At 37.4% G+C, this 25063-nt stretch overlaps 1 protein-coding gene across 2 annotated transcripts in view; it reads left to right on the top strand.

The window, feature by feature from the left end:
- mvb12ba (multivesicular body subunit 12Ba) overlaps positions 1 to 25063 on the top strand; it is a 171043-nt gene that overhangs the window by 114554 nt on the left and 31426 nt on the right. For both annotated transcript variants that reach the window (XM_060841079.1, XM_060841080.1), the window contains exons 8-9: positions 11973 to 12028; positions 15607 to 15666. In XM_060841079.1, the coding sequence (XP_060697062.1) occupies positions 11973 to 12028; positions 15607 to 15666 (116 nt within the window). The remainder of the gene's footprint in view (positions 1 to 11972; positions 12029 to 15606; positions 15667 to 25063) is intronic.

Genomic DNA, 25063 nt, shown 5'->3' on the forward strand with positions numbered 1-25063 from the left:
TTACAACTCGAAGCCCCCTTTCTCTTAACTGCTTAATATATATCTCCAACTCTATAATAGTATACTGTTCCAATAAAAAAAAGTATCAAAATTACATCAACTTAATTTCAAAACCATACAGCGGCTGTCGTCGTTAGTGTCTTTCTTCTTTCGGCTGAAGATCTTTTACTGCAAATATTTTTCATATGAAAAAGGTACCTTTGATAGAGAGTGTTTTTGAATGGCAGTGTTTCTTGATGGCAGTTACTCTCTGTCTAACTTTCAAATTGCCTGCCCCTTTTATCCATCCCCCCAACATCGGATCATCTCATTGGTTTGATATTGACAAAACAATAAATTCAAAATCGATTGGATTTTAGTGTCCTGGCACATAATTTAAACTGTTTAAATTCAAATCGTTGTCAAAATAGCAACCAACTCAGGTATTGATTTCACAGCCAAATGTTACGTATTTTCAGTTTTCCAGTAGCTAGCTAGTCATATATGACAGGTGCTTGTAAGCTGCCCGTGCAAAATAGCATTCACACTCTCTTAAAGGTACAGTACACGCCTTCAACTTCATAACAGTAGTTGGCTGTGGGGTCCAGTTAAGTTGGATTGAGGTTCGAGGAGTTCTACAAAAGATTTTTTCTGTCTTCATAGGTACCCATTCTAGTTAATAGATCAGAACTGTTCAGACTAAAATATTTTACAAGACTCCCAGCATGCAGAGCAGCTGTCCACTTGGAAGTTCAACCTTTCAGGCAATTCCCATTGAGTCAGTGCATTAGGACTTGTGAAGGATCCCAACTATCTTTCTAGGGGGCATGCCTGGTCTCCAATGATCCAAGCTAGTGTTTGTATGAGTTGGGATATAGAGGAATGAGTCATATGCAGACATTTTTCAATAGTAAAATGATTGTCATACATAAGAAGAATCGTGACTTTCCACACTTGAAGCACCAAGTTCTGTTTTCTAAGCTCCAAATTCGATTCTCACAGCTAATCTGAGGAAATATAATGAACAGTTAAAAGCATTATTAAATGGAAATATGCAGAATTGCTGGATTCAAGTAGGAGAAAAGGACAGGATACAACCAATTTTTTTTTAAAAGTAAAACTCTTGTGGTGCTGGTGGCTCAAAGATGAAGATAGGTGGGTGGCACAGTGGTTAACTCTGCTGCCTCACAGCACCAGAGACCCAGGTTCAATTCCCGTCTCTGGCAACTGACTGTGTGGAGTCTGTGTGGGTTTCCTCTGGGTGCTCCAGTTTCCTCCCACAGTCCAAAAATGTGCAGGTTAGGTGAATTGGCCATGCTAAATTGCCTGTAGTATTAGGTGAAGCGGTAAATGTCGAGGAATGGGTCTGGGTGGGTTGCGCTTCGGTGGGTCGGTGTGGACTTGTTGGGCCGAAGGGCCTGTTTCCACACTATAAGTAATCTAATTGAAGATACAGAAGTAAAATGGAGGTAGAAGCGTGATTTTACAAATGCTCATAAAGTGGGTTAGTGACTGACTGACTGAATTTTGAAGGTCACAGAATTGAAAATAAGTTATGGAATTTGCAAAAAAAAAGGCAAATTTTAAATGAAGTAACCTAATGTAATGATCTGGAAGGGAAAACGGTATTGAAAAAAGTTATCTAAATCAGGCAGTCATTACTCAGTTGAAAGACAGGAAAATTCTCTTTTTAAAGAATTATAGTTTTCAAATTGAGCTCGTAATTGCTATTTTGCAACATCCTTGAAGTCAATGAAGTTTAATTGGAATTCTGACAAAAAGATCATAATTATTAATTCAGACTGATAAAAATTTTTGAAATAAAACTGAGGTCAGCCGACTACGTGGAGATATGTATGACCAGAATTTTACATCACAGTGAAGTTGGAAAGTTGTCTAAGCAGATTGTCGAACTTCACTGAATTCTTTATTACCAAGACATTTGAATTATTGACGGTGAGACCTGAATTAGCCTTAGGAAACTTAATCCCTATAATATTTTGTGAGTGTTTGTGTATTCAACAAGCAAGAACAACTTCTCCCTAAATTCTTGGTCCATCCCGCTCACAATTTTGAGAACCTCTGTCAAATCACCTCTCAGCAGCCTTCTCTCCAAGGAGAACAATCCCATTTGGTACTGCTCTTAGATTCTACTCTAATGGCAATCTCCAGTAATTGATCATGGATAATTTAGATGAACTGTTAACATTTGGTTCAGTATCAACATACTTCTGTCTAGAGTTTTTTTTTGTTGTGATTAAGTTGCTTATCATTTGTGTGTTTTTTTACTGCAGTCAAGTCTTAATTGGATTGTTTGTTTAGCTGTTATCAATGAAGTGGTGATAACATGCTCAAAATACTTTCTTTCTTAATCTCAGAATAACAGAATTGTTATGATGCAGGAAGAGACCATTCAACCCATGATGCCTGCACTGATTCTTCGAACACACATTATTGCCTAATGCCAATCTCTTGTCTTTTCCCCATCCTCTTCACACTATTTCTAATCAGACAGTCATCCACTAGCCTCTTGAATATCTTCAATTGAACTTGCCTGCACCACATTTCCAAGCAGTGCAATCCATACCTAAATATTCACTGCATGGCAAAAAAAAAATTGTTCACCTCATCCTTGCTTCTTTTGTACATCACTTTAAATCCATGTCATCTTGTTCTTGTTTGTTTTACTAGCAAGAACAACTTTTCCCTATCTGCTTTGTCCAGCTTGCTCACAATTTTGAGGACCCCTCCTCTCACCTGCCTTCTCTGCAAGAACAGTCCAAACTTTGCCTCATAACCTGAAGTTTTCGTTCCTGGAACCCTTCTCGTACATTGCTTCTATTGTTTCTAGTGCATTCACATCCTTCCAATAATGTGGCACCCGCACAGTACTCCAGCTGAGGTCTAATAAGTGTCTTTATCTGTAGTAATCTGTAGTTTAACATGGTTGGTTGGGCTTTTCTTTTGATATGAAATGTGAAATTGAACAGATATTTACGTGCAATTAATGCATTATGGAACTGCTCTGAGATTCTTGCAATGCTTCTGAACAGGATATTTTTCAATCCTTAGTTATTACATTGCTCATGAAGTAAGGAGGAAAATTTAAGGTTAAATTTGGAAATCCTAAAATAGAAATTATGAGTGAAAGAAAGTTGCCATTGTACCTACATTGTGGACTTTTAAAAAAAAACTAACAGAGTTCTAATTTACTGGAATTTGTAGTTTTGTTTGAAAAATGGTCTAAAGGGGCACTCTATGTTTGAAGAATATTAATATCTGATTATTGCATGAGTACAGCTAAATCTGAAAGTTAAGAAGTCAGTGCTGTGCCCTTCCAAAAGCTTTGCTAAGACTGAGTCTTGCTAAAGCAATTGTAATGGCATGAAGTTGCAGTACTTGTGTGATACTTAATGTACAAAGCATGCTAGAAAAAGCTGAGCTTGTCGAATTCAACGCAACTAAGATCTTAATAACATGATGTTTACTGCCAAACAATCTGGCATTGAAGTTAACTTTTCCAAATGTGGAGGCTCATTTATTCAGATTTTAGTAATTGTGGAGATCTTTTTAATTTTGTTGATGTTTTTCTTGACTAAACCTCTTAATCCCATTTACTCCCCTCTTTATTTTTGCCTTCTGTCCAAGGTTTGGCAATGAATGAACTAATCTTAGTTATATTTCATGGTTAAAAGTCAGTATGCAGTCAACAAATACAGTAGTCCCAACTTACCTGCGGGGATACGTTCCAAGACCTACCACGGATAGTAGCAAACCCATTCATTTTAAATGGGAGATTTACCTCCCCAGCAGCCCCTGGTCTCTGGTTCTGGAATGTTCCATGTAATAAGTTCAGGCTGTGGTAAACAGCGGGTAACAAACCACAGTAACCGGCCCCACGGATACAGCAGTCGCTCTTTATCCTTCAATTTTATGAGATAAGGAGTTGCAAATTGCTTGCTTTGGTCAACAGGTCTTAGATCATCTGTAAAGGCTTTCATCACATCAAGCCTGAATGCAAAATAATCACATTTTAAGGATGTGTGTATAGAGGTACTCAAATAATCTTCAAAAATGCAGCATTTTAGAAGTCATGTCAAGATTTAATTTGCACAGATTGTTTTACTACTCATTTTGCTTATGGGGCTGCACTTATCTTTTCAATTTTGAAGCATGAGGTTGAAGTGTAACACATTATTTTTTTTCTCCTTTGTATTTCTTGAATTGATTACTTAGCACTGTGTTGGTTAGTTTTACATGATCATCTCTGTACAAAAGATACATGTCCACAGCACCATATTATTATCATAAGGAGCAGAAGTCATTAAACTAATCTGAAAATAGAAGCTTGCTATCATCAGTTCTCATACTACGGGTCACAAGCTTCAGCAACACCAAAATTTTTCCTGTCAGGATAGGGGGCAATTTTTATTCCCCCTCATTAGACAATTTGACTAATGACTAGCTTTGGCTGTGGAGCTATTCAGGGACTACGGACTTCCGTAAGGCACTTGGAACAGCGTGTAAAGACGGCCTCAGTTGGAATGGCACAGATGGCAAGCCCAAACGACAAAATAAACTACAATATGTCTTGGAGCTGCTGTCAGGCCAGAGCTTATTTGTCATGTCACAGCAATCTATTGGGTTGGGGAGCAGCAGCTCCTCTCCTGGGCCTTGAAAACTTCCACGCACAGCATTGTGCTTCAGGTCCAATGGGTAGCAGTGAGGGGGGAAAAAAAACCAGTTCCTTGATATGGTTTTAACTAATTAGCCCTTGTAATTTCAAAGGGTTTAATTTTTATATGCAAAGTGGCAGGATGCAGTACATAAACTAATTTCAATTTGGGACTCCTGGAGCTATTAAACAAGCAGGTTGTTGATGCTAAGTAAACTGCCTGTTAACATACTTTTGTGTTTAGAAAGCTGCAATCAATAAGCTCAATAGCTTTCTAGATTATTGAAGTAATGCCTTTTTAAAAAAAACAACAGTTTAATTAGATTGCTGATTGCAGTAGGATTAGTATCAGAAGCACTTAACTGTAATCAAAATGCAAGGATATTAATCTAAAGACTTGCTCAGCAGGAATTTTTGTATGATTTGTGAACTAATATTCATCAACTGCAAGTTTGAATTTTGATTTTCTTGAAGTATTTGTGGGAATAATTGGTTCATTTTGTACAAATTTGTAGCTCACTTAGGAGGCTGAAGGATCTGTTGCATTGGATGACTTGTGGCTTTATTTGTTCTGTTTCAATCATGTAACTTATATCATTCATTCATACCAAATATAAAATACTTGTTTCCTTCTTCAGTTGTAATAGCTGTTGCCATTGTTTTATTATTCAGTTTTAGGTGAAAAATATTAATAAGCGGTTTATGTGCTGAATTTCAATTTGACTGGAAAAATTACAATGTATTTCCCCCATTTAGAAGTCATTCCATCTTACAGTATCACGCCATAGTTGATTTCTCAAAATTAACAATTTTATAAAAAAAAAGCAGTGATGTAGTAAGCCAATATAACACTGAACTCTGTTAAACAAAGAGGCCTTTTACTTGATAAAACAATCAAGTATATGTTCATTAAAGGTAATGTAAAAAATGAGTCAGATTAGTGGGAACCCTGGGTTCAAATTTTATGTTGGAAATTGTGCATTAAGTGGATACTTAAAACTTTGACCCTGAAATTACGCTGTAGAAAGCCAGCATACAAGTTGTTGAATGCATTTGTCTGAAATAATTTCCTCTGCTATTTTAACAGAGGCATTAACCGATTTTAAGTTAAACTGATTGCACCTACATTAAAATAGTGCAAAGGGGCATTTCAACCTAACAGATCAAAAATTCATATATTAACATCCTACTATTTAATTTAAGGGCCAACGTCCTTGCAATATATTTTAAAGCAAGGTAAGTCAGTGCATTATTTTTGGAAAGAAGAAAGGTTGGATTTTAAAGATTTTCAAACGATTGTTTTTACAAACAGTATTGATGTTAATCAAGCTGTTCATATTTTTTCATTGGATTGCTGTAAATACACAGATCTACAACCTTCTATAGGCAAGAAAATCAATGAAAATGTAACTGTGTATGAGAATTTTGCCCAAAGCTCAAAAAGCTAATAGGTCCTAACTTTTGGATGACAACTCTGTATTTTGCACTTCATTGCACAAGAGACTGAGTGCAGGAATTTGTGACGCATTGCACTTGAATTCCTTCAGTAGACGTGTAGAATTTCTCTGTGTACAACAATAGAAGTGTTCAGTGCTGTGTGGAATTGTAACCCTCTGAGTACTGAAGAAGTAATTCATCTACACCTGGTAGCTACACATGACAATGTTAGCATTTTTCATTTTACTGACATTACCATTAATAAAGCAATGATCCAAAAGTAGCTTTGCTGAGTCTGTTCTTTGCTTCCATCATTCACGACTATTTAATTTAAAATGATGCAGTGCAAAATTATAATGGAAAACGCATTGCTCTTCATTGTTTACAATGTTCTGAATCGTGTTGAAAGAAGTGCATTTGAGCTTTACACCATTTAAAATTAAGATTAGCTTGGAAAACATTAATAGCTCAGAAAGAAGGGGCTGCTTTTTTTCTAGCTACATTCGTGTTGAACCGTTGGGCAAGATTTTTAAAAGGTAAATAATGTTTAACGGGTTATAATTTTTAAATGACTTGTGTGGTTATGAATGTTGAGTTCCTGCTAAGTACAATTTGGGGACAAAAAAAATCTAAAGTGAATGATTTTTTTTATTTGTGCTTAATTAATGTTTTAAAATTTCAGTAAAATCTTCTAGCTTCAGTTGGTTACTATGTATAATATACAGTTGAAGAAAATATGCACAGCACAGAAATGGGTCATTCAGCCCAAATGTTATGGACTGGCATTTATGTTCCAGATAAGCCTTCTCATAGTTGACTTCAGCTGACCCTACAAGCATGTTCTTCGAATTGTTTATTTCTCATGTGCCAATCAAGGTCCCCCTTAAACACGCCTATGATATTCAGTCACTCGATGACAGCACTTCCTATATTCTAACCGCTTTTATAAATGTATTACATTTATGACGCATTGTTTTGGGCTCCACTCACTGTTGAAACATCTTCTGTAATTATCCAATGAGAGGCAAAAAAAAGGGAAGTTATGTATACAAAACCTTTGAACTGTGAATGTACTTTATGCTTTTAGTGTAATCTTAATGTCTGATGCCACGGCAGCGAGACAATATCTTCCTTTTCTCCTCCTTGCCTTCTAAGCAAGAACACGAGCATTGCTGGTTTAATTAACTCTAAATGACCAATGTTCCTTTTCAGAGTCACTACATTGAGCTCATCCTCTAATAAGTTGTTGCCTTGGAATCCCCATTTTTTTTAATGTAAATACTATAATCTTATTTTTATGTTATAATTTGAACTAATTTTAATCAGACTATTATGGATAACATATTATCCACTGACTCACTTACAACTTCTGTGCATTGGAATATGAATGTCATTCAGTCCCTTAAGTATATTTAACCATTCAAACAATTCGTGGTTGATCTGTACCCCAAACTCCTGTAACCTACGTACTCTTCAACACCCATACCAATGAAAATGTGTCATGTAATTTTGGAAATTTCAGATAACCCAATTATCCACAGCCTATTGGAAGAGAGAATTCCTCAGTCACCATCCTTTGTGTAAGAAAAGAAGTTCCCCTAGTTTCACTTCAGAATGACCGAACTCCAATTTTAAGATTATACCTTCTTGTCCTGGATTTTTCGTACCGGTATAACTGTATCTAGTTCATGGAATCATTTGTCATTATAAGCATCATGATGTAGATAAATTTTCAACCTTACACATTCTGTGGAATACAAACTAATTTATGCAATCTGTCTTTGCAATTTAACCCTTCTTGTATCATTCTGATGATTCTGTACTGTAACGCCTCTCAATGACTTATGAAACTGGAAGGGTAATCATCTTGTATTTCCGACCATATTAAATGAAGCCAAATAATTGACTTCCGTATTTAAAAGTTTGAAAGCAGCAAGTGTGGATGATACTCATATATCCATCCAGTTCCATAATGGCTGTTGAACAGAAGAACTAGCTACGTAGATGTTCTTACTCATGAACCAATTTTTTTTACCCATTTTATATATGGTATTTTGCATTGATTGTTATATTGCTGTCCCAGAGCAAGGGCAGCCATCTGAATGGAAGAGAACTTCAGATTTAAAAAATGTACAAATGGTAATCCTTTCCTGTGCTTCCGAACTGGTTAAAATAAATTGTTTTCTACCATAATGTCTTTGGGAATTCTGCCATGCTCATGTTAAAAAGACTATTAAATATTTTCTTTCAGAGTTGAATTTTATATATCTTTTGAAAAGTTCACATTGCTGAATTTGTTGATCAAATGCACTGAACTATCTCTGGATGTATTTTTTTATATATATCAACAAAGACGGTGTTAAAATTTGACAGCCTTGACATGCTGATTTCTATGTACACTCATTTCAGTGTGAGGTTACAGGATTAATAATACAGTTTCATGCTACTTGCCATTTTTAACCATGATCATTATGATAAAGGGCATATACTTAATTACAGCCCTGTTTAATTACAGCTCTTTTGAAGCTCATTTGTTTGGTAGAATGCTAATTAAAATGGCGAGCCTGTGGCATGTCCTTATTTTCATCCTTTGTGCTAGGTGAATGAACTAAGTGTAATGCACCATGTATTAGTGCTTTACTAAAATAATTACAAGTGCATGCAGGATTTTGCTGGATAAGTCCCAATAGTTTTCTAAACTTTTAGCTTATTTTTACAGTCTTCTGCCCTGATTCACCATCTTTTTGCATTTTTATTTCAACGTTTAATACCATTGTTTTTGTATGGAGTAATGCAGATATCAAAGTTAGTGTACTGTGTAGAAAATAAGTTCATTTAACTATTGTTATTTTGATCATTTATCTTAAGTTATGTTAATTCTTTAAATAACTTATGTTGTATCTTCAATCTATTGCCTGTTGTATTCAGTAAAATCTATTACCTAGCATTAATTTTTTAATGAAGAAATTTAATCCTAAATTTAGGTAGTATTTGGTGCTACTGATGGTACTTTAATCAAATATGCACTGTGGTCTACGAAGCATTCTAAACACAGATTATTTCCTGTTTACATTTTTATGATTTGTTCTTTCTGACTATGAACTCGCTCTTAACCATGGCATATTCCCAGTTCATTCAGTTTCAAAATTTGTCCCGATTTACTTGGTAGGCACTTTTTTTTTCCTACCAAGAACTATTTTCTAAAAAAAAATTAAGTTTAAATAAACATTTATCTTTAGACCATAAGACCTGGGAGCAGAACAAGGCCATTTTCCCACTGAGTCTGCTCTGGTGTTCAGCGAGGTCATAGCTGATCTGATTATCTTCAACTGTTTAATGCTTTAAAATAATGTTCTAGAATGTGATCTTCACTGAGATAGTTAGTTACATATGTCCCTAATTGCCCTTGATGAGTAGTAGTGAGCCATCTTTCTGAACTATCCAATGGTGTAGGTTCCTCTCACTGATTTTGGGTTGGAGGGGTTTCAGGATTTTGACTGTTAGTTATTTAGTTAGTTAATTAGATTCTACTTGTTGGAGATGATAGTTGCCTGGCACTTGTGTGATGTGAATGTTGTTTGTTGAATTATTCATCCAGGTCTATTTGCATGTGGGCAAGGACTGCCTTATATATACAGAATCATGAGTGATGTCAAGCACAATAAATTATCAGTAAATTTATAACTAATTTAACTTCCAATTTTGTTATAGGAAAATAATTGAAATACTTGAAAATGGTTGGACTTAGGACACTACACTGAGAAACATATACCAAAATGTCCTGGGATTGAGATGATTGGCCTCCAGCAATCAAATCATCTTTCTTTGTGCCGGATCTAACATTAACTGTCTGTTGCTCTTCCTTTGATCCCCATTAACTTCAGTTTTGCCAGGAATCTCTGATGCCACATTAGACCAAATGTTGCCTTCATTTGTTGGCAGTCACTGTCATGTTGATAGAATTTTTCAGAAGCATAATGCTTGCTTTAAATGGGCAGATATCTTTTCTGCAAAATATATTTTACATAAGTATTGACTATGTTACTTATGTTTGCCCTAACTAAATTGAGAAACCTTTTAAGTAATGTGTGCATTTGGTAGTATGAATTTGCTCTAGTTGGATTTAAGTAAGTAAAATATTATGAGTGAGATTTAACAACGTATTTTAGTAAATTACTAATTTTCTTTTTTGTAACTTGTAAAAAAAAAATGAAAGATTTTCTACTTTGGATAATCAATTGCCAGTCTTCACGTTACTATTGATCGATTGTAGAAATAACACAATGCCATCATGTATGATTGTGATAAATATTTTGCTTAAATGTGTTGTTTTAGAATATTAATATGAATGTATAATTGATCAGTTCAGTAGTTTTATGGATAGGAGAAAAGATTTTGAAATTTTCAGTGTATCTTCGCTTTTCAACTTATTGCCAATTGTTGGCTGTCCTGCATGACTGTGCTTACCTCCACTTTAGCACAGGATGTTATTTCTGTAAAGAAAAGCATAATATCAGAATTGAGATGCTTCGGATAGTTACTGAAGTTCAGCCTTATTTTCAATATAAATTTCTGGGACATTTTAGTAATTCCCTGCCATAAAATTCTTTTTGGGAAAAACTGAATACACTCATAAATCATCAATGTCAGCTTTCATGCTAACCATCAAAATAGTTGGCCATTTCCCAATAACTCTTATTAAATTCCTGGCTAATGAGTGCTTGAGGGACAAGCTTTATATGCAGGTGGTCTCCTAATACATTGTTCTACAATAACATCATTAATATTTTGATAGGAATTGCATTACTTGAGATCTATGACTCTTCTCTGTCGATCAAGGTCATGGCACTTTTGAATAGTTTTCCTTGTTATTTAACAATATTCTGTTGCAACTATGAAATGTTTTGGCATATTATGTTTCCTCTCATGAAAATTTCATAGAGAAAAAAAACAAGAGCATAAGCAGCAACATTTGGTTTTTTTTTAAAGCAGCATAGAATTTATAAATCTAACAATAGTTAGCTTCTGCTTTGGAGTGACCAAAGAAGTTGCAAATTCTGCTATCTGGTGTTTCATTTTGCAGTACAGTCAGTTCTGCTATAATATGTCTTTTGTTAATGCAAGTTGGCTGCAACACAGTTGGATGAATAGAGAAAGCTGTTTCTACAGTGCAAACTTTTAAAGTGTGTTGGCTATAATGTGACTTGAATCATCAACACTTTAAATGTTGTTTGTATTGCGCGATTTTCGTGTATAACAGGGTCGCACAGAAGTGCAACTGTTGCATTCTGGAAGAATTGCTTGTATTGTCAAAGTTGCACGAGCAGCTTTAACACTTAAACAGTGCAAGGATCAGGCTACTAAATAAGTTACTCATTGCTTCTCCAAACAGTTTCCTGATGAAGGGCTGTGGCCCGAAACGTCGAATTTCCTGTTCCTTGGATGCTGCCTAACCTGCTGTGCTTTAACCAGCAACACATTTTCAGCTCTCTCCAAACAGTTCATCTTTGAGAACAATTAATTGAATAGGACGTTCTTTTTTTTTTTGAAAAAAGCTTTTTTCAAGACTCAACCAAATATTGAAAGAATTTCGTACCAAGTTTTAAACTATTCATATCTTGTCTTAACAATGAAGATTTGTATTGATATAATGTAGTTGGCTGGTGTATGACAAACTATCACCTTTTAAGGTGTGAGGGAAATTTCCATTGGATGTATATTTTGAAGAAGTATCTGTTAGCTGAACTAATTTTAAATCAGAGCTATTTTGGTATTCATAACTTTGTTCATGGCAGACCATGACTGTGCCTGGTCAGTCTTCTAACGTAAGACCTTAAGCAAGCATCATTAAGAACTAACTACCTATTTTTGTCTATTTCAGCAATGGATGGTGTGCCTTTCACTATTTCAGAAAAATTCTCCAGTGCGATTGAAGCAGTAAGTGTGTCACTGTAACTAAAATCTGTTACTCTTTCAAAACTAAGACCAATTACAAACCTGAATCTTGCTTTTCCCTAATTATTAAAAGCAGGTTACAGATATATGTCATTCAATAGTAAGAATTTCAAAGTATGCTGAAGATACGCAAAAAGGAATAACTTTTGGTTCATACAGAAAAAGTGCATTCCACATAGTGAGGAAACTGTTGGTGCTAATACCGCACTTAGAGCAAAGGTTGCCATTCATTATTTACTGAAACATTGAATCAGTTGCAGAGGCAACAAAACATTTAAAGTTTAACTTTTAACCAGTAATATTTTTGACTGGTTTAACTTCCCTTTACCAGATATGAACATAGAACATAGAAAAATACAGCGCAGTACAGGCCCTTCGGCCCTCAATGTTGCGCCGACCGAAGCCTACCTAACCTACACTAGCCCAATAACCTCCATATGCTTATCCAATGCCCGCTTAAATGACCATAAAGAGGGAGAGTCCACCACTGCTACTGGCAGGGCATTCCATGAACTCTCAACCCGCGGAGTAAAGAATCTACCCCTAACATCTGTCCTATACCTACCACCCCTTAATTTAAAGCTGTGTCCCCTAGTAACAGCTGACTCCCTTAGCGGAAAAAGGTTCTCACTGTCAACCCTATCTAAACCCCTAATATGTTTGTGACTTTGTGCATAACATGGCTGCTGTCCATGCTGTTCACTAAAACTAGGTGGGAGTAATCAAATGAGTGCTACATTTTAATGAAATTGTAGCTGAATCTTGGCTAGCTGTCAGAGAAGCAACTTTTGGTTAAAATATATTAACAAAATTAACACTGAGAAGTGATATTAACAGCGAGGAAGATTCGGACAACACATGGAGTTCATTTTGGTGATGGTATAAAATGAAGTGTTAAGGAAGGTTCCAGTTCAAAATGGTTTGTGTTTTAATTATTGTAGGATCCATAGAGAGAGAAAATATTTGAGATGTGTGCGTTGTGTATCTTTTATTACATTTTGTTAGATATTGTTCCAAGAAGTGTTATCTGGAAGATATTAATTGCTGTTGTATTCTTTCGCCAAATAGTGCCCAACCTAAGTATTTTCATGTAATAAAATTAGGCCTAAGTGAAGCCTGTCCTTTGATGTATAGTGAATATAGAATGAATCGGAAATCCAGATGTAAATATACAAAGCTTTGGACATGGGACACAAAACTTAAAATAACTAAGAATTTAAAATAGCATTTATTTGTTTTGAAATCTTGAAGTTCAAATAATTTTCACTGTAAATAATGTTTATAGTTAAAGCGATTTCCATTGAGCAATGAATTATTTTACCAACTTCATAAAGGGCATTTCTTATGATATGGACTTGTGCTAGGTGAGAAAAGGTTGTGTTATTGCAGGCTGTAATGCGGATAGAATTTAGGCAGTGTGTGTACGCATCTTCTACTGTACACAATCTACCACCAAGATGCATTTTTCATATAAATGTAGAAGTGGCTGGATTTTTATTTTCTTGCATAGTTTTAATTTAAGAGCTTAATTCTTTTTTTTAACCAGAAATCGGCTGTCTCAATTTTGGCGAGCTTCCTGGAAGATTTCTCATGTGAACCCGAGCGAGTTCTCTCACTTTACTCACAGCTCGCTTCATAATTATGCACAACTCCTCCTTGGTGCCAGCTTGCCCTATCTTTCTAGCTGCAATGGCAAAAGTACTCACAACTTGCCGGACGTTAGGGTATTCCTAGTGCTAGTGCCATTTTTAAGGCCGAGTCGTGCACCAGATCAAACTCTGCCAGCCAGAGCTGCCCTTCACCGTGCAGGTGTGGGAATTAAAGAAGGAAATGTTTCTGAGGGCACATGGGTGGCATGATTGATACTTCATTGCAGCTGCAAGTATGCATTTGTCAATTTTTTTTGATATTTTCACATCACCTGACTAATTGACAGCCATTATACCGATAACTATAAGATCCAAGCTGCACAGGTTAGCTGTCCTTGGCATCATTCCATCCTCAAACCCAATCTAAGAGTATGCCACTCTTTCCCTAATGCCCAGAGTAGCCTAACATCTTTTCATCATTCAATGGCAGAGCATCATATATGGAGAAGCCTTCAAATAGTTGAAAAAAATGCAGTTTTATTCAGCAATAGCAAAAGCAAAGATGCAATGAAGAAAGGCTGCACTTGTTTCTGGCAACAGAATGGGAATTGCTTGCCTTTCAACAACATATTTACAGGTCATGAGTGAGCACTGCATCCAGCTCTGTTGGAACCAGGTGTCAATTAAGTTCTGCCTGTCTTATTGCACTTAGTATGGCTATGCTCTATCATGGAGAAGATGATGTTCTTCCAAGTTCCTGTTCAGAAAATGCCTGCTGCTTTCCCATCTCTACAGTGTCCATCACATCCCCTTTTTGGTCATTCAGTTGAACCAAGTATTGACCACTCTTAGCACCCTGGTCACAACCCTGAACTTTCTCCCTAGCAAACGTACTCCACATGGATAGCAATGGTTCAAGAAGGCAGTTCACTGCCACCTTCTCAAAGACAAATGGAATGGATGACAAATGCTGGCCTTCCATGTGATGCCCACATCTCAGGAACAAGTTTTTAAAAATTCTTGCTTCAGCCATTGGGACCGTTTATTTGCATCTTTGCAACATTGTCTGCTAGTGAACCTGCTTCACAGCAATCCTTAACTGTTGCTGCTGAAAATTCTTCTCCAAGCTTTTGTCATATGTTGACTCAAATCTTTAATCACCAGCCTCTGAAATACCAACCATCATCTTCCAACTCCTCCAAATGTCTGTTGTTCAAAACTTACCCACCCGACATCCCAATCCTTATGACCCCCCATCTCCCAACACAGAAAATTTAGAGTCTTATCTCTTAAATCAAATCCTTCCACTCACCGTAAATATCTCTGCAATTTTCTCCAGCATCACACTATCTCACATACCTTCCAGTTTTTTTGAATCTGACCATATACACAACAGTACCTTCTTCAAAAGTCCTGCACCTATGGATTAAGCTGTTTCACCACAATGCTTTTGTACTCCCTCATCAATCTTCCTCACTATATCTCTTCACTTGAAGTCTTCTCGCAATTCACCCCTTTACCTAACTTCTGTTCAATTCTCCAAACACCTGGAAATGTGGGCTTTTCCCTTCTTCAGTGAAGCATTTTGGGATGCTTCTGCATATCTAAGGTGCTAAACAAATGCAATCTAGATGTTATTGAGTAAAACACAGCATTTGTGTCAAAAAGTAATTTGTTTAACTTATTTATATGGTAAAATTTTAGATTAGCATTTAACAATGAGCAAAATAAATAAGACCTCTTGAAAACAAAGTACAATATAAGGGGCTTATTGTCATGAAATAATCTGAAGATATGCAACCATGCATAAAACGATTAGTTGTAATCATAGGTTTTAGTCTGTCAAATAAAGCTTGTTTGATAACTGTGATTTATTAAGATTAATGTTATCTATAATTTTGTGCTCTTCAGAGTTATCTTGGATTTGTATTTTATTAAAATTTCCGTTTTGAATTTTGAATTTGATTTCAGGTGCAACCAGTTGATTTAATGGGCATAACGATCAAATCGTTGGCTGAAATTGAGAGAGAAGTAAGTATTTATTTGTAAATCATCTGAAAGGATAAATAATCTTCACACATAATTAAATAAGTCATCAACCAGCAGGGAGTAAACCACTTGGTTGAGGTGTTCACCCAATCTGATATATGTTGACCTTCTTCCAAAATACTTGTTTTTAATTCCATTTGTTAGTCAACAATTAATTGTTGTCCACTCATACAGTTTCATGTTTCTGTCCTCCAGTGGAGCAGTACTTTTTCCAGAGCATTTGTATTGTAAGAATAACCAGTACTATATTTTAGCCAGTGAATTCTGTGTTTTGGTCCCTTTATGGATTTAGAATGCATGTTAGTTATCTGCTTGCTTCAGGAGCAAGACCATCAATTTAAAACATCTGTTGCTAAATTTCATCAGTGCAGATCCATGGGAGTTCATCTTAAATTAGAAGTTCCAAGAATGTCATTTTCTTCATTATGAAGGAAAGAACTTGCATTTACCTAGTTGCTTTCATTATTTTATGACATCCCAAGAACTTTGCAACCAATTAGGTCCTTTATATTGAAGAAAATGAAGTTCTTGGAACTTCTAATTTAAGATTAACTCCCATGGATCTGCACAGATGAAATTTAACAACAGATTTTTGATTGTCCTCCTCCTGTAGTAAGCAAAATAACAAAATTTTGTTTTAAAACTTTTTCGCGATACCCCATAGTTAGTATGTTTTGATGGTTGATGTTTTTCAAACCAGGATTGGGGATTTTGCTATGGTGAGAAACAGAAATTATTCTATCTTGACCAGCACTTCACATTAAATGAGATCACTAGCCCTGCTGTCTTTAGCACTGAACTTCCATACGTAAAGACTCAGGTTCCACATCTACCATTCAAAGACGTACATCATTTAAGAGTGAGTTGAGATTTTAACTTACTAACTGGATAGAATATCTCCATGTAGAATGAACATTTCTGAGTCTTTACAGAAGCAAACCTAAGATTTTTTTGTTTAGGGAGACATTGAGTATTTGAGGAAAGATCGTTCATATATTTCAATTTGTTAAAGACTGCTGTTAATTCTAATTATAAAGGAACAGATGAGTGATAGTACTTCACTTTTTTAAGTTAAGGGTGACAGGACAGTGGAACTGCAGTGAAATGTACGTGTCAATTATGAGCACAAAAGAGTAAATGGTTTAAAAATTAGCAAAATTAATCTGCAGTTGTTCAATTAACAGATTTGAACCAGATTTATGCGCATTGCATACAAATAGATTCTAAGAAGGCGAGAAGATGATAAATCTGGAGACATTCAAGCTTTATGATTTTTGGTTGGGATATGCCAGTTCCTTCAAGGAAAACTGATGCCTATTTTTACAGCTACTTGATAGAAGCTCCAACTCCCCTGGTGTGCAATGTCATTATATCTTAATTACGAATGTCATTCATGATTGACAAGCAGCTGTGTAAACAATTCAGCCTTCAGCATAGTCACATTTATTGAATGAAGAAAAATCAACCTTTAAAAGTAGAGGACGTTATTGTAATAACTGCAGAATCTCACCTGACATTCCTTTGCCTTAAAACAATTCTGTAGAATTGTACTTCTAACAAAAGGACATTGTCTCTTGGCACATGTGATTGATTTAGGTCCTGCTTTAGTTGACTGTTTGTACACTTGTATCAGACCCATTCCAGAGACTTGCATATATAACCTAAGAGAAATACAGTGCAGAGCCGAAGAAGTGTCTTTGGGATGAGAGGTTAAATGGAGGTTCCATCTGCTTCAAATTTAGATGCAAAATTCAGATTAGTTTTCTGAGTATTCTGGTTAATGCCTGCCACTTGACTAATACCACTAAATAGAACATTTAATGATTTATCTTGTTGTTACAAATGAAAGCTTTTATTATTAATTAATTAGGAAGTAATGCTGGCCCAGTGGTATTGTCACTAGACTATTAATCTAGAGATTCAACAAATGTTCTATAGATCTGGGTTCACATTCCACCTAGCAGATAGTGGAATTTGAATGAAATTTTAAAAATTTGGAATTAAGAATTTACTGATTACCTTGACACCATTGTCAATTGTCAGAAAGACCCATTTGGCTGACCAATGTCCTTCAAGGAATGAAATCTACCAGTCCTGCCTGGTCTGCCCTACATGTGACTCCAGACCCTCTGCAGTGTGGTTGACTGTCAACTGCCCAAGCAAGCCACTTTGTTGCTTCAATTGCTACGAAGTCTCAAAGACTGCCTCACATTGACCTAGGCACCAGAAAAGATGACAGCATAAACAGCCATGTTGACTCTGCAAAGTCCTTCTATCTAACATCTGGGGGATAGTGCCAAAATTGGGAAAGCTGTATTGCAGATTAGTCAAGGAGCAGCATAATGTTGTCTGCAAGATGTGATTCCATGAATATGACTATGTCTGAGACATTACCATCATCATCCCTGGAAATGTCCTGTCCCACTCATAGGCCAGACACAGCAGAAGTGGTGGAACAGTGATACATCGTCAGGAGGGTGTCCTCAACATTGATTCCTACCCTTGATCCCATGAAATCTCATGGGTTCAGATTAAATGTGGGTAGGTAAATCTTCTGACTACTATGTACTTTTCCATCTCAGCTGATGAATCAGTACCCTTCGATGTTATACAACACTTGGGGAAAGTATTGACAGTGGCAAATATATTCTGGGTGGGATATTTCAATATCTACCACCAAGGGTGGTTCGGCAGCAGCAAGACTGATCAAGCTCATCAGGTCCTAAAGAACATGGCTTCAAGAGTGGTTCTGCAGGACGTGGTGAGGGAACCAACAAGAGGGAAAAACATAGTTGCCCTCATTGACAGTCATGACATTCACTGACATACCTGACAATCTGCTGGCTGCAAATGTATTTGTCCATGACAGTATCAGTAAAAACAACCACTGCATAGTCCTTCTGAAGATGAAGTCCTGCCTTTACATTGAGAATACTCTGCATCATGTTGTATGGCATTATCACCGTGCTAAGTGGAACAGGCTTTGAACAGATCTAGCAACTTGACTGGGCATCCTTGAGGCACTGTAAGCCATCAACGGCAGCAGAATTGCATTTCAACATAATCTGCAAACTCATGGCCTACTATATCTGCCACTCAACCATGATCATCAAGCCAGTCAATAAGCACAGTTTCAATGGCGAATGCAGGACAGCATGCTGGAGCAGCATCAACAAAGCTAAAAATGAAATTTCAGGATTGAAGCTACCAAACAGAATTGGCTTACCCATAGAAAACCAGCATGTCAACAACAACTGATAGACAGAGCTATCAGCTATCATGGATCAAACTTAAATTCAGAAGTCCTGCCCCATCCAGTCATGAACAGTGGTGAACAATTAAAACAACTCAGTAGAGGAGGAAACTCTACAAATACCTCCATCCTCATTGATGGTAAGAGGCCAAACAGTGCAAAAGAAAAGGCTGAAATATTTGCAGCAATCATCAGCCAGAAGTGTCTGATGGATGATCTGTCTTGGCCTCTTCCAGTGGTCCCTAACATCACAGATACCAGTCTTCAGCTAAATTTGATTTACTCAAAAAAAGCATTGAGGCAGTGGATACTACAAAGGTAATGGGTCCTGATAATATTCCAGTAATTGAACTGAAGATACGTGCTCCAGCACTTGCTGCTACCTTAGCTAAGCTCTTCCCACACTGTTACAATGTTGGCAGGTTACATTGCTACCTGACAATGTGGAAAATTGCCCAGGAAGGTCCTGTACACAAAAGCAGGACAAATCCAACCTGGCTAATTACAACCCCATCCTTCTATTCTCAGTCATCAGTAAAATGATGGAAGACACATCAGCAGTCCTATGAAGCAGCACTTGTTTAGCAAAAGCCTGCATTGACACCCAGTTGGAATTCTGCCAGGACCACCCACCTCCTGAACTCTTTATAGCTTTGGTTGAAACGTGGACAATAGAGCTGAATGCCAGAAGCGAGGGGAGAGTGATAGCCCTTGACATCAAGGCCTCACTTGACTGAGTGTGGTATCAAGAAATCTTAGCAAAACTGGAATCAGTGAGAATCAGGGGCAAGCTCTTTGCTGCTTGGAGTCATATCTGGCATAAAGACAGACAGTTGTGATTATTGGAGGTCAATCATCTTAGCTCCAGAACACCTGTGCAGAAAGAAGTGGTGTTGGGTCTCTCAAAGACATTAAAGATGGATAAGTGCTCAGAGCCTGATGGTATCCACCCCAGGTTATTAGGACAGGCAAGAGAGGGTATGGATGGAGCCTTGACCAAGATCTTTGTCTCCTAACTAGCCACTGAATGGGGCTGTTGAGGACTGACCAGAAGCTATTGTTGTTCCTCTGTTCAAGAAGTGAAATAGGGAGCATCCAGGAAACTCAAGACCTCTGAGTCTCACATCAATAGTTGGGAAGCTGTTGGAGAGCATTCTTCAGGGTAGGATTTATGCTCATCTGGAAGAGCATGGCCTAATTAGAGACAGTCAGCATGGCTTTGTGTGGGACTTGATTGAATTTTTCGATAAGGTGACAAAGGCGATCGATGAGGTTTGATCAGTGAATGAATTTTAGTAAAGCTTTCAACAAAGTCCCTCATGGTAGGCCCATCCAGAAGATTAAGATGCATGGGATCCACAGTGACTTGGTCACTTTGATTCAGAATTGGCTTACCCATAGAAGACCAGGGATAGTGTTGGAATGGTGTTTTTCTGGCTGGAGGTCTGTGACTTGTGGTGTTCCGCAGGGATCTGTACTGGAACTTCTGCTGTGATATACGTGAATGAGTTGGATGAAGCCATAGGTAGGTTGATAAATTTGCAGAGCGCACAAAGATCAGTGGAGTTGTGGACAGTGTAGAAGATTGTCAAAAGATACAGTGGGATATGGATCAGTTGCAGGTATGGATGAAGAAATATCAGATGGAATTTAATCCATGTACTTGTGAGGTACTGAACTTGGGAGATCGAGTGTTAAGGAAATGTATACAGTTAATGGCAGAACCCTGAACAGCATTGATGTACAAAGGAATCTTGGGGTTCAAGTCCGTAACTCCTTGAAAGCGGCCACGCAAGTAAATGGGGTGATTAAAGGAGGCGTACAGCATGCTTGCCTTTATTGGTCAGGGAATTGAGTATAAGAGTCAGGATGTCATGTTGCAGCTTTATGAGACTTTCGTTAGATTGCACTTAAGCATATTGCATTCCATTCTGGTTGCCACATTACAGGAAGGATGTAGAGTTTTTGAGAGGATGCAGAAGAGATTTACCAGGATGCTGCATGAGTTAAAAGGTATGAGCTATAAGGAGAGGCCAGAAAAACCTAGATTATTTTCTGTGGAGCAACAGAGGCTAAGGGAGACTTGATAGAGACTTGGTGGGCGGCATGGTGACACAGTGGTTAGCACTGCTGCCTCACAGCGCCAGAGACCCGGGTTCAATTCCCGCCTCAGGCGACTGACTGTGTGGAGTTTGCACGTTCTCCCCGTGTCTGCGTGGGTTTCCTCCGGGTGCTCCGATTTCCTCCCACAGTCCAAAGATGTGTGGGTCAGGTGAATTGGCCATGCTAAATTGCCCATAGTATTAGGTAAGGGGTAAATGTAGGGGTATGGGTTGGTTGCGCTTCGGTGGGTCGGTGTGGACTTGTTGGGCCGAAGGGCCTGTTTCCACACTAAGTAATCTAATCTAATCGAAAAACTGGGATGCATAGGCTTGACAGTCAAACTCTATTTCCCAGAATTGAAATGTCTGATAATAGGGGACATGCATTTAAAGTGAGAGGGGAAAAGTTTTTTACACGGAGAGTGATGGGTGTCTGGATGCACTGCCAGAGGTAGTGGTGGAGACAGATACAAGGGGCTTTTAGATAAGTACATGAATATGCTAGGATTGGAGGGATATGGACTCGGGGCACACAGAACGGATTAGTTTAAAATGGCGTCATGTTCAGCACAATATTTGTGGGCAAATGGGCCCATTCCTGTGCTGTGCTATTCTATAATGTTGAGTACCTCCGGTCATGTCATATGCCTACCCATCTTCATCAATGATCTTTCCTCCATCATAAGGTCAGAAGTGGGGATGTTCACTGATACACAATGTTCAGTATCATTCATGGCCCTTCAGATACAGAAGCAGCCCATGTTCAAATGCAACAAGATCTGAACAGCATCCAGACTTGTGCAAATGTTACTTATGACTTGTCAGCCCAACACAAAATGCTATGGAATGACCATCTCCAATAAGAGACATTCTAGTCATCTACTCCTTGACATTAGTTGTGTTACTATCACTGAATTACCCTCCCAACATCCTGGGGGTTGCCATTGACCAGAAGCTCAACTAGGCTCACCACATAAATATTCCTGAGGAAGGGTTTATGCCCGAAACGTCGAATTTCCTGTTCCTTGGATGCTGCCTGACCTGCTGCACTTTTCCAGCAACACATTTTCAGCTCACCACATAAATACAGTGGCTGCAAGAGGCTAGGTGAGTAATTCACCACCTAACTCCTAACTGTCCATACTCTGAAAGGCAGAAGTCAGGAGTGTGATAGAATATACCGTACTTGCCTGAATGAGTGCAGCTGCAACACCACTCAAGAAGCTTGACACTTCCCAGGAGATATCAGTCTATTTGATTGGCACCGCATCCACTCCCTCCACCACCAATACGGAGTAGCAGTAATGTGTACTAACTGCATGATGCACTGCAGAAATTCACCAAAGATTAGACAGCACATTCCAAACCAATGAGCAACTACTTCCATATATTTCTGTTTCTTCATTGTCACTGTGTCAAAATCATGGAATTCCTTCCCTAATGGCATTGTCGTCCAACCCTGAGCAGGTGGGCTGCAGTGGGTCAAGAAGGCAACTCACTGCTACCTTCTCAAGGGCAACTATGGACAGGCAATAAATCCTGGCCAGCCAACAATGCCTGCATCCGGTGTGTAAAGTTGAAAAAAAATGTCCCAGCATTATAATGCTACACCTCCAAAGGCTGGCAGTAAAGAATTTTATATACATATACGACACTATGAAAGGCTGTTTGCTGCAGCTATGCAACTGTTAGTTTCCATTTTCCTTTTTGTTAAGTTTATTGGCAGTTGAATCTACATTTTTCACCAGGAAAGGGAAGATACAACACAGTTATTAAAAAGTGAGGCCTTTTCTTCCATAACTCGGTTGAAACTTAAGAATCGGTAGTGATTCACTGCCATCTTTCTATGCACCTCGCAGTAAGCAAAACAAACTTCTTTGCAAGTCATGTTCTTTTGAGGTTTGGGGACGTTGGAATCTGACATCTATGGTAAATTTGCTCATAAGTTGTCTAATCATTTTCTTTTAAATATTTTCATTGAGGAGCAGACATTAAAAACAAATGCGCCTTGCCCCAGGCAAGAAACAGCTACTTGCACTCTTGATGTCCAGTGGGAGGATGTTCAATGGCAGAATAAGGAAAAAATACCTCCTTCAGAATATTTTGGAAACCCTCGGTGGATTGTCAGCAGACTTTGTTGTACTTTGCTTTAATAATGTCTTTATTTTATCTTTTTGATCACAAAAAATACCTGTCTTTCAATCTGTAAGTTAGATCCATCAAAAATAGATGTGGGATTGGTTTCTCAAATAATTTCCTGAAACACCTTTTTTTTAAACATTTGGCTTTATTTCTTTGTTTTTGTGTTATCTGCGAGGTGTCACAAATAATTCTGTTGCTCCTGTTTTACCCATTCTGTCTCAGGACTTCTGGCAGAAAGTTTGAAAACCCTAGACTTTATGATTTTAGGATCATTCCTTTCTATCATCTTAAGGCAAAGTGTTTAAAAAAAAGTAGTTGCCAGACATCCTCCAAGAATGGAGTCCCACTGAAGTAGAATATAAACAAATTGACTTCAGGATAAGCTCCTCTGTCTATATATTTTTCCTTGATTTAGGTTCTCTTCTGAAACATTGTGATAAATCATCTTAGTATTTACATAGAAAATAATATTTGGAGGATATTTTGCTTCTCCAATTTGTCGACATCCTGACCTCAAAACTGATATTACTAGAATTGTTGATGTTTAGTTGAAATGAATTACACAATAAAATAAAATGGTGTACATTGTTAAGGTTTTGCATCTTGAAATCCAATTGCTCATTGGATCAGGGCAAGACAGTACCTTTCTTTTGAAATAGAAACCCTGTTATCACACAATATTTCATATTTGCTCTAGACTGAAATTAATATTTTTGGCCTTTAATAATTCTCTGTCTTAAAGTTGAATTTGTTGTATTGCACGACTGAAGAGTAGATCTAAGCTGCAGGTTTTGGTAGCTTCTGTCACCACATTACTATTGGAGTCTCAAACTGTTGTACAGATAACTTTCTAAGTTATTTTTAGCAAATGGCAGTGAATAGTATTGACTAATACGTCCTTGATTATATCTTTAGACATCCTACTTTTATGTTGTCCTTGGATTCTTTTTCCAAATTTGGTTGAGAGTTTTTGCTTCCATTGGAGAGTTTCCAGTGAGAGAAAACATCAGGAATTCCATTGAACATGTAATTGGAAGTACAGGTAGGTAGTTGTTATGAGACTGATCACTTGCGTCAGGGAAACAAACTAGAAACCTGAGCTTTTCAGTTTTGAGTGGAGATGTCAGAGAGATGATTTGTACGTTAAATAGCGAATATATGACCAGGTAATACAGACAAGTGAAAGGTCAATTTAAGACTGCTTTTTGCACAGAGTTATTGACTTATGGAAAAGACTGTAGCCATAGAATAGTGAAAGCAAAATTATTGAATCATTTAAGAAGATGCTGGATACAAAACTTCATCAAGTCAACCTTGCACTGTCTTTTGGATATATGAACTGTGTTGAGCCAAATACCTTTCTTCATTCATTTGAATGCGATGATCAACACTTCAATTTAACCTACCTGAATAACTTTGCCCTTGCATAATTTGTAAGCGTGATACCAGTACTCCCTAATCTATGTATTTCAAATAATTTGTCTGTCTGAACTCCATCTACATTCTTGATGATTTTAGGCAGGGAAAGAGATCATGAGACTGGATTAACTACGAGCGTAGAAGGAAGCGGAGAAGTCTTTTATAAACAAAAGTTATAACAGGGTCGGCAAAGAAAGGATCAGGTTTTCTTGAGGCTGAAAGGGAGATCTTCTAATGTAAGCAGCAGAAGTAGCTGGGTTACTAAAGGATTACTTTGCATCAAAGCTGTCAGTGTATCAATGAAGAAGAAGAAGGCAGTAACAAAATTGGATAGAATAAAGAGAGCTGAAGAGGATGGACTGAAACATTTAGCATCCGTTGTTGTTTGAATGAAAACCATCCTGGTTACTGAAGGATGTGAGAATTACATCTGTAGAAGCTCTGGCCGCAATTTTCCCATCCT

This window comes from Hemiscyllium ocellatum, chromosome 21 (assembly GCF_020745735.1).
Source record: "Hemiscyllium ocellatum isolate sHemOce1 chromosome 21, sHemOce1.pat.X.cur, whole genome shotgun sequence".
Taxonomy (NCBI): domain Eukaryota; kingdom Metazoa; phylum Chordata; class Chondrichthyes; order Orectolobiformes; family Hemiscylliidae; genus Hemiscyllium; species Hemiscyllium ocellatum.